The sequence below is a fragment of the Cricetulus griseus genome, chromosome 2, assembly GCF_003668045.3.
Source record: "Cricetulus griseus strain 17A/GY chromosome 2, alternate assembly CriGri-PICRH-1.0, whole genome shotgun sequence".
NCBI classification, from domain to species: domain Eukaryota; kingdom Metazoa; phylum Chordata; class Mammalia; order Rodentia; family Cricetidae; genus Cricetulus; species Cricetulus griseus.
Window position 1 is genome coordinate 175,545,343 of NC_048595.1, and position 10,993 is coordinate 175,556,335.

Genomic DNA, 10,993 nt, shown 5'->3' on the forward strand with positions numbered 1-10,993 from the left:
ACCAACATCAAAAAGGCTCTCCTTGAATCACCAGCCCTGGGTCTACCGGACTTAGCTAAGCCATTTGAACTCTTTATAGATGAGAAAGGAGGCTATGCCAAGGGAGTCCTCACCCAAAAACTGGGGCCTTGGAGAAGGCCCACTGCATACCTCTCCAAGAAATTGGATCCTGTAGCATCGGGATGGCCACCCTATCATTAACTTTCTTGATCAAGATGTCTCAGATTTTGCTAACTCCCCTTCTCTCCAAGCTCATTTACAGGCACTACAATTAGTACAACGGGAGATTTGGAAACCCCTTGCTCAAGCTTATAAAGACCAGAGGGACCATCCCACCATCCCCCATTCCTACCAGATCGGGGACACCGTTTGGGTCCGGCGTCACCAGGCCAAGAACCTTGAACCCCACTGGAAGGGACCCTACATCGTTTTGCTTACCACTCCCACCGCACTCAAAGTAGACGGCATTGCAGCTTGGATACATGCTTCACATGTAAAGCCAGCCCGACCCACCGATTCAGCCACTGCATCAGAATGGACCGCACACCGCACTCAAAATCCTTTAAAGATAAGACTCTCTCGTACACCCTCCTGTTGATTGGTTGTCTGTTTACCCCCCATGTAGCAACTAACCCCCACAGGGTTTATAATATCACCTGGAAAATAGCCAATCTAGGGACCGGGGAAATAGCCAACCTCAGCACTTATATAGGGACTCTACATGATGGGTTCCCTCCTCTCTATGTCGACCTATGTGACTTAGTAGGGTCTGATTGGGATCCCTCTGACCAGGAACCATTCCCAGGGTACGGATGCCACCACCCTGGGGGAAGGATAGGAACAAGAAGCAAGGATTTTTATGTTTGCCCCGGCCATAGACCAACTCATGACTGCGGGGGGCCACAGGAAGGGTACTGTGCAAGCTGGGGATGTGAAACCACAGGGGAGGCTTACTGGAAACCCTCTTCCTCTTGGGATTTCATCACTCTCAAACGGAGGGAGATCCCAGGGTACGCAGGGAAAGGACCATGGAGATGTGGGCAAAGAGCCTGCGGACCCTGTTATGATAGTGCCGGAGGGGGAGGTTTTCAAGGCGCCACCCCCGGAGGAAAATGCAACCCTCTCATCCTAAGGTTCACAGATGCTGGAAAAAGGACTACTTGGGATAGTCCTAAAGTCTGGGGACTCCGGCTGCACCGAGCAGGGAAAGATCCGGTGACCTTATTCTCCCTGTACAGACAAATTACTCCCCTAAGCCAACAATCAGTCGGGCCAAACACAGTAATAGCGGACCAGAGAGCCCCAACCCAATTCCAAGTCCCTGAACCCCCTACCGTTCCTAAAGCTATCACTCCTACCCCAGATGCTGTCATCTTCTCCCCCACCCCAGACGCCCTAAACATCGAGTTAACCAGAGACCCTCCAGGTACCGGAGATAGATTATTACAATTAATCCAAGGAGTTTACCAAGCCTTAAATTTTTCAGACCCCAACAAGACTCAGGAATGCTGGTTATGCCTAGTTTCCCAGCCCCCATATTATGAAGGTGTGGCAATACTGGGCAACTACTCCAACCAGACCTCAGCACCTACCAGTTGTGGAGCTGCTATGCAGCACAAGCTCACAATATCTGAGGTCTCAGGAAAGGGGCTATGCATAGGCAGGATTCCTCCCTCACATCAAGAATTATGTAACCAAGTAGAGCCATTATCTCAGGACAGCCGATACCTTGTTGCCCCTTATGGAACTTATTGGGCTTGCAGTACTGGGTTGACTCCCTGTGTCTCTACCACTGTTCTCAACACCACCATTGATTTTTGTATATTGATAGAACTTTGGCCCAAAGTCACATACCACCAACCTGAATATGTTTACAGCGTACTAGGGAAATCAACCCGATATAAGAGGGAGCCAATATCCCTTACCGTGGCCCTATTATTAGGAGGAATAACAGTGGGGGGCATAGCAGCCGGCATAGGGACCGGAACCGTTGCCCTACAGGGAATTAATCATTTTAAGCTTCTACAACAAGCCATGCACACGGATATCCAGGTCCTAGAAGAGTCAGTCAGTGCACTCGAGAAATCCTTAACATCACTCTCTGAGGTGGTCCTGCAGAACAGACGAGGATTAGATTTATTATTTTTACAGGAAGGGGGGCTATGTGCTGCCCTCAAGGAAGAATGCTGCTTTTATGCAGATCATACAGGAATAGTTAGGGACAGCATGGCCAAACTTAGGGAAAGGCTAAAACAGAGGCAACAGCTATTTGAGTCTCAACAAGGATGGTTCGAAGGATGGTTCGCTAAGTCCCCCTGGATCACTACTCTGGTATCTACTCTCATGGGACCTCTGATTATTCTATTATTAATCCTTATACTTGGTCCCTGCATTCTGAACAAGATAACTCAATTCATTAGAGAACGATTATCTGCCATACAAACCTTAGTTTTAACTCAACAATACCACCAGCTAAAGCAGATAGATCCAGAATATCCAGAGACCTCTGAATGAAAGATTCCATTCAGTTACAAGAGAAATGGGGGATGAAAGACCCCCCCCGGGCCGTAGCCTTTCTACTCTGGTCGGCAGCTGGCGGGGCGCGCGAATACATCCTTCCCTCCTTAGCACTCTCCCCTCCTTAGCACTCTCCCCGACCTTTTGATCTCTGCAGCTGCTGGCCCTCACTCCCCGCCCCACGCAAGGCCAACCCCCGCCGGATCGCTCCGTCCCAAGGCCAGCCATCTGGACCGGCAGGAGATAAGGCCATTTCGCCTGGCTATTAAACCTTGAGAAAATGCTGATTTGATGCTTTTCGCTTCTGTACTATGCCTGTTTTCCCTTATAAAAAGGACCCTCCTTCCGGGGCTCGGGGCTTGGCAAAACAGAAGCTAAGCCCCGGATATCCGTGTTATTAATAAATCCTCTTGTTCTTGCATCCAAAGTTCGTGGTTTCGCTGATTCCTGGGTGTGGGTCTTCTTCCACGAAAGTACCTCTGCGGGGGTCTTTCATTTTAACTTGCCTTTTAGCCCTGTGAGCATGCAGAAGGCAGTGTTGCTGTCCACCATAGTGAGGAGGTCCTGCCTGCTCTCTTGGAGCACCATGTGCAATCATGGTCTCTATAACAGCAAGGACCCATTTTCCAGAACAGTCAGGAGCCATTCCCTAGTTTTCTCAACCCTTTAAAGAACATTGACTAATATTCACTAACAGAAGTAAGACTTGATTCTCCTCTGTTCTTGTGTCTTGTAAGATATAACAGAGGGATCATCAGGCTTCTCTCAAAAATGGAGACAACACACTGGTGGAGTTGTCTTTAGTGGAAAGTCATTTAATATTTGCTGGTGACTTTTAGTGTGTCTATCAAGGCCACTTAGCATAACATTGTCACATTTTGGACTCAATTTAAAAAATACTTGAGTGAGTAAATTTTGAAAAAAAAAGAGCACTTGTTCTTCAGCACCGAAACACAATGACTCTGGAAGAGTAGGAACAGAAGTGAGGAATGGGAAGAAAACTGTGGTCTCTTTGTATATTGTTAGTGGGATAATTAATTATATAGCCATTAAAGATGTACTGGATGATGGAAGACAATAAATTAGTTTGAATGAGGTATTTGAATTAAAAATTCTATTGAACTGAAGGTAGACTATGGGATCTTTTAATAGTGATGCATACTTGTAGTCCCAGCTACTCTGGTTGAGGAAGGGACATCATTTTTTGTTTGTTTGTTTTTTTGAGACAGGGTTTCTCTGTGGCTTTGGAGGCTGTCCTGGAACTAGCTCTTGTAGACTAGGCTGGTCTCAAACTCACAGAGATCCACCTGCCTCTGCCTCCCAAGTGCTGGAACTAAAGGCATGCACCACCATTGCCCAGCATGAGGAAGGGAGATCTTTTAAGTCCATCACTTTGACTGGGCAATACAGTGACAGCCTCACTCACAGAAAACAAAGAAAAGCAAAAAACCCAAATAACTAGAAAAACCTTATACATTGGTGGAGTATGTATAACATATATCTTACTCATCAAGGAAATATTTCAAGAAATGCTGGGCATCTTTCTGCAAGTCTGAAGCACCTGCTGTGATAGTAATGGACTGGGGAAAAAATGTCAGCTGTGAAAGTGTGAAGACCTGAGGTCAGATACCTGACACATATGTACAAGTAGGGCCAGAGGAGACAGTCCAATCCCTAGAGATACCTGGCCAGCCAGTACAGCTCTAATCAATGAAATCTAGGTTCAGTGAGAGGCCCTGGCCAGATAGTACAGTTAATCACTGAACTCTGGGTTCAGTTAGAGACTCTGACTAGCCAGTGTAGCTAATTAGTGAATTCTGGGTTCAGTGAGAGACTTTGTGTCAAAAGATAAGGTGGAAAGCAATAGTTAATGAAAGGTTCAGGCATTATGCTGGCCTGCCCCTGTTACCTGGTGGAATCCACTCAGGCAATACCCTGGTCATCCCAAGGTTCCATGGGAAAGAAGTCTGCACGCAGGTGCAGAGGACCCCTTTAAAAGATAGGCTCTCTGCCCCTTTACACTCTCTCTCTCTCTCTCTCTCTCTCTCTCTCTCTCTCTCTCTCTCTCTCTCTCTGTCTCTCTCTGTCTCTCCCTCTCTCTCCCTCTCTCCCTCTCTCCCCCGTCTCTCTCTGTCTGTATATGCTCTCCCATCTCTGTTTCCCCGCTCTGTCTCTCTATGGCGACCGGCCATGGCGGTCAGCCATTTACCCCTGTTCCTCTTCTTAGTCTCCCCATTCTACCGGGCCTTATAATAAACTTATAGTCAATATGTCTGTCTCAATATTTCTCTTTTCTTCTTTTTAAACAAAACAATAACAGTTAACCTGTGTCCTCCCCATATACGTGCGTGCGCGCACACACACACACACACACACACACATACACACACACACACACACACACACACACACACACACACACACACGAGATAGATAGATAGATACATAGATAGATAGACAGACAGACAGACAGACAGACAGACAGATAGATTCTACTGTAAGCTGAATGTCTTCTCTCAAGCATATGGGTATTTACACAAAAGCCAGGTTTATTGCCCCAAACTGACTGGGCCCAAGTAGGGAGTTATCTGGTATCAGCAGAGCAGAGATGCAGTTATGGACTACAAGTGGTTCTGGTTTTGGTGGGTCTAAAACTGACTGGGTGGTGATGGTGACAGCGTAAATACTGGGTGGTATGTCTCCCAGTGATACAGACAGGTTAGTGAAAACAGGGAGTAGACATCAGTGAAAACTCTGGAGAAGAGAGCGGAGACAAGAGAGATCCATGCTTTGATGGTTTGAATGAAAATGGCTCCAAAAGCCCAGGAAGTGACACTATTAGGAGGTGTGGCCTTGTTGGGTAGGTGTGGCTTTATTGGAAGAACTGTGTCATTGGGGTTGGGCTTTGAGTTTCAGAAGCTCAAGCCAAGTCCAATAGCACTCTCTCTCCCTGATGCCTGACAATCCAGATGTAGAGCTCTCAGCTACTTCTCCAGCACCATGTCAGTCTGTATGCCACCATGCTGCCCCACTATGATGATAGTGGACTAAACCTGTCAGGAGCCAGGAAAATTCCATTAGAGAATTTCTGGAGGTCCAAACCTCCAGTTCCAGTAACTGGGAACTTGGGTCTACTATTATATTGCAGATGCTAGCTAATCTGCTATTGAATGGCACAGCCGAAGTGGAGAATGTCCCCTAGTTTGCATCTCTACAGAACTAAGCATTTGAATAGGCCTGCACCAGGGCAGAGGGTTAGGTATATGGGACAAGTGAGGACAGAGAGAGTTAGGAGGGATCTGGCAGAGAGACGGTAGAGAGATCTGCTGATAGGGTCCAGGAAGATGGAAGAGAAGTGGTCTCAGGGTCAGGGAAGTAAGGTTAGGAAACAGCCAGGGAGATGCTGAATAAAGAAGAGACTCCAGTTTTGCAGCATGGAACTAAGAGCCCTCTAAAGATGACAAGATGCCTATGTCTGGTCTTTATCGCCATTGGGTTAGTAGGAATTCCCAAGTCCACACTCCCCTACTCGGGCTGGACCTTGTGGCTTCTGTGGTTTGGGGCTGAGACATGCCGGGCTATGACATAAACCTCTGAACCTGTAAACTAGGTTTATTAAATGTTTTCTTTAGAAGAGTTGCTGTGGTCATGGTGTCTCTTCACAGTAATAAAAAACCTAACTAGGACACATGCCAGGCTGTCAGCTATATGTGTGGGGGTGTCTGCTGCTGAAGGTTCTTCAAGGTGACTTCCTTGTTCTGGGTTCATAGAGTGAGGTAGAAGCTCCATTGGTCTACAAGTTCTGGGTATATAGCTTAAGAGACATCATCATAGGTTCTCTTGGTCATTGTCACAAAGCCATCCTATATCTGAGGTTGTTCATCTCAAAATTTTCATCAAGGCACCCATCCTTTGGTAGCAGTCTGTGGGAACCCTAGAGGTCTATAAATCCAGTCCAGAGTTTCCTGCAAGCAAGTCAGCAATTCTCCTCACTTTTTAATGACCTCTCAAATTGACTTGATTTTCCTGTTAAATCTACAGTCTTTTTATACAGGAAGATTGTCGTCCAGAAAACAGATCCAATATGAGAACGCACTGCCGCTTGAATACCGCAATTGATTTATATAACTTGGCACATCTCTGATCTTCACAAATGAATGAGATGACTTCATTCTTTCCGAGAAACCAGAGATAGTCAGTTGCTGCCTCTCTTGAAGACTGGAAGGCCTGTGAGCCAAGCTCAGGTAGCCCCTGCAGCAGGCCCTAGGATCCTAATTAGCAATCACTGTTTCCTCTTCTTATTGGCTGTCCAGAATTTCCCTTGCCAACCTTCCCTTTCTCAAGTCTACAATACTTGGCTTAATGGGGTTTCAATTCTTCCTTGCCTTGGGCTTACAGGTATGTGGCTGAAGGCTTTGCTGCTTACAGGTGTCCTGGAGCTTGGGGGCATAGAAGACAAACTGTGGATTGGTGGGAGAGGGGTCCCATACTTACAAGTCAAGCCTCTGTACACAGTGGCTTTCACACTCATGATATCTTTTTTCTTTTGTCCTGTAGTTTTTCTTAGCTACATCTTCAAGTAACAATAAAATTCACCAAGAAACATCTCATTTAATGGTGTTTTTAATTATGCTGATAATAGTCACAATGTATTTTGGCTCATAGCTTACTTGAAAGATACCTCCTTGTTATCTTTACAATTGGATGTTTGAAAACAGAAGGAATGGTTTTGTGTTAGACACAACCATCTACTTGTCATAACAACTCATGAAATATACAATTCAAAAAAATTTCAAACCCAGATATCTTCTATTAATGTGAACTTTGTAGACACAAAAATAAATCCAAAGATATAATGGCATAGTATAAAGGAATCATGAAGACTGGTTTAACATATACATGCATATGGTTAATATGGGTTGAGTGCTTGATCCATTTAGCTTTATATAATGTTCATCTGTTGTTATATACAACTACATATGATTGCTCTCCAAGGCTGCTGGTCTCCTGACAGGCAGTCTAGGCTTTTCTAGTCCCTATCAGTCAAGAGGCTGCCTTTGAGCAGGAAGCAAGGACTGGGCAAGGTGGCTTTTGTTAGTCAAGACTGGTTCTTAGAAAGGGACCACAAGATTTACATTTCTAACAGCCATAAAGCTAAATATAGCAAGAACCCCACTCTAACTAACCCCCTCCAAATGCCATCATCAACAGCAACAACCTCAGCAGAAAGGATCAAACTGGCATTGGCTTGGGGACTATCTGTTTGCAAGATGAGTGACAGAAATTACATTGAGAAAAATGAGGGTTGGATAGTAAGTGAATAATTGTTGTATTTGTATTAGTTAACAAGGCTGCTATGGTTTGGATTATGAATGTCGCTCAAAGCTCCATGTGTGAAGGTCTGTCTTAGCATGTGGTGCTGTTTGGAGGTGGCATAACCTTTAGCCACTGCACATTTGAAGAGACTATTAGGACCCTGGTTCCCTTCCCTTCTCTTTTTGTTTTCTGGCTGCCATGAGGTGAACAGGCTTCCATCACATACTCCTACCAAGATACACTGTGTTGCCATAGACCCAGAGTGCCAGTACCAAGTGGACATGGGCTGAAAACATAAATTGATACAAATACTTGAAATTGATTTAAGCTGGGTATTCGTTATACTAGCAGAAGGCTTGTTGACACAAAGTCTGAAGGGGGAGAGGTGAGTTTAATTTAGCCTTCTCTGCTTTTTAAGTTTCACAAGGTAAACCACCATCTTCAGCTGGGAAGGAAAATATTGTAAATGGTAAATGGCAAAGTGACTACTTCCTTCTCCCTGGCTGCCTGGAGTTGTCGCTGGAAACCTGAATGAGGCGATAGCTGCAGATCAGTTGCTGCTCTGAAATCTTTCTCATTCAAGATTAGGTTTTCAGGAAGGAATTTGAAACTGGCCTAGTTTTCTACAGACACACAAAATTCCTGGAAGATGAGCTTTACAAAAACAAGGAAATAAATCAATGCACTGGGACAATGAGTTGTGTGTTGCTGGTGGATGGTTATAGCTTCTTTAAGAACAAACGTTTTCTGTGCACTTTGGTATCACAGCTTATGAGAAATGTATTTGGGAGGTGAATGTTGCTTGAATATATGGGAGAGAAACTAAGTTTTATTTATTTATTCTTTGGGGGGGGAATTTTTTGAGTCAAGGTTTCTCTGTGTAGCTTTGTAGACCAGGCTGGCCTTGAACTCACAGAGATCTGCCAGCCTCTGCCTCCCAAGTGCTGGGATTAAAGACATGTGCCTCCACTGCCTGGCTAAGAAACTAAGTTTTAAAGGGAATATTTTTAGGCTTCCCACCAGAATGCACCTGATAGGTTCAAAGCACCAGGTGTTAGACCCCTGGAAAACTCAGGCTTCCGGGGTCCCAGCCCAGGACCTGGGTCACCGCAATCACCAGGCGGATTTGAAAACTTGCTGCAAACTGCATGAGGCTTTATTGTTGTTTAACGAGCTAACCCCATGTTAGCTCGGGTCTTTCACCCACCTGCCATGGTGGATGGCTAGCAAAGACAGCTCCTAGGGGCTGCATAGAGATCTTGTAGGGCAGCATAAGGGGAGTGTCTAGGGGTACACACAGGCTCAAGATTGGTGTGCCTCCAGGCTTGTAGGGCTTGCCCTGTGTTGATTGGCCAATTTGGTTGTTATGGCCCATAGGCTCTCCCAGGATGATTGCTATGCTCTGTGCGTCATTGCTGTGCACTTGTCTGTAAAGCACACTCAGAGCCGTAAAGCATAGCGCCACCAGCTAACTTCTGATTGCTTCCTTGCCATGAGGCAGGGATCTGACTTTCTAGTGACAAGGACAAGGTCAGACAAGCTGTTATGGCTGCCGAAATGGGGAGTTGGTCTCTTCATGGGTACAATCAATTATGAACTAAAATGCAACGGGCGTGCCAAAACTGCCCTTTTCTCTTTATAAATTGATTTTCCCTAGGCATTTGGTACAGTAACAGAAAGATAATTAACACACATATGGGATGCCATTCTATAGAGGTTCATGAACATCAGTGGGGACTCAGAAGAGTTTTTCTGGATAGAATGGCTGGTCAGGAGATATTTCCTACATCCCTAGACTTTGTTATTCTGAGTCCTCAGAGACTAATTCTTGACTTTTGCTCTCTGGCTTGTTTCTTGGTCTCAGTTATGCTTACCACAACCACGCTTCCTTTGTATTGCCTTCGAGGCTTCATTATAATGTGCCTCTTCACTATACTGCTAAGATTGTGCAGCCTGGTGGAGGTCAGGGTGATGGGGCAGAAAGCAGGCGTGGGCAGTTCTACAGACAGATTTCTAGCTGCTGTGTTGCTACGGTTAAGTCATTTCTAAGCATCAGATTTCTCTGCACAAAATGGCCACCACAATGCTTAGCCTTCAAGAGTCTCATTGAGAGGTAGGTGAGAGAAATTGATGGGAAGCACTTTGACTTGAATTTAGTCCTAAGCAGAGACATCCAGCAACATTAATCCTCTTTTTTTCCAGGACTCTCCCTATGTCTGGTCTAATTACAGATACTCTTACCACACATAAATATCCAGAACTTCAGCACCATGAGGGTACTTACTTCCTTTTGCCAAAATAAGGTGTCAAGAGTTCATGGTGGCAGAAAATAATGAGGAAGGAAACGAAGCCTAAAAAGTAATTCCAACCTGGCCAGATGTTTCTCATCTTCTCAAAGGCCCTGTTGCTCCTGAATTCTCAGCATACTGTCATCTGTCTATGGACCCATAATCCCCTGGCCTCTCCTCCTAAGGCAGGCAGCTACAGGAAGGCTTGGCAGTGGCTTGGCTGCCCACACAAGCAGGATGAATGTGTTGCAGGGAATGTCACAGCAGGGCTCAGGCAGAACGTGTACTCGAGACTGCTTGGCCCTCCAGACCTGAGGTCCCTTTTGTCCCCCAGGGTTTGGCATGGGCTTGACAAATTGGCCAGAAAAGACAAATGTAGTAAAACTTGGGAGACCATCTTCTAAAATCTAAATGATAGTTTAGAAAAGCCAGATATGTGCATTTAAGTCATAGAGCAGAGCATATACACGTGGAAGGAACTTAGTACTACTAGGTCCACGGGTATGCTGTATGAACATTGTATCAGGGCAGTAAGCATTCCCATCTCTTCAGGCATCATCCATTTCTCTGTGTTGAGAAATATCAGTCTCTTAGCTATGAATTATTACAGGCCACAGTTACCCACTGTTCATTACCTGCCCTTACTTTTCTGCATTCTGTGTGAATGGCTTGGCTTTGTGCAAAAATGAGCTACTAGGGCCAATCTTCCCTGCTCCCTAGCCCTGGGTCAGTGAGTAACAGGTAACAGAACTTTGTGTTCTTGCTTGAAGACTGAGCAAGCACTGTGATTCAGTAACCCCCAGGGATCAGGCTGAAGCCAGACTCATGGAACCACATCCTTCCTTCATTTGCTTAGGTTCCCTCCATGTATG

The 10,993-nt window shown here is 45.5% G+C and overlaps 1 protein-coding gene across 1 annotated transcript; it reads left to right on the top strand.

Annotated features, from left to right (window-relative positions):
- The first annotated feature begins 203 nt into the window (after positions 1 to 203).
- Positions 204 to 2,944, top strand: LOC113834334 (MLV-related proviral Env polyprotein-like). Its single transcript, XM_027402765.2, has one exon. The coding sequence runs from the start codon at positions 535 to 537 to the stop codon at positions 2,512 to 2,514; it is 1,980 nt and encodes a 659-aa protein (XP_027258566.1). The 5' UTR covers positions 204 to 534; the 3' UTR covers positions 2,515 to 2,944.
- The last annotated feature ends 8,049 nt before the right edge of the window (positions 2,945 to 10,993 follow it).

Excerpts from the sequence above, each read along its gene's own strand:
- LOC113834334 (XM_027402765.2), top strand. The coding sequence starts at position 535 with ATGGACCGCACACCGCACTCAAAATCCTTTAAAGATAAGACTCTCTCG.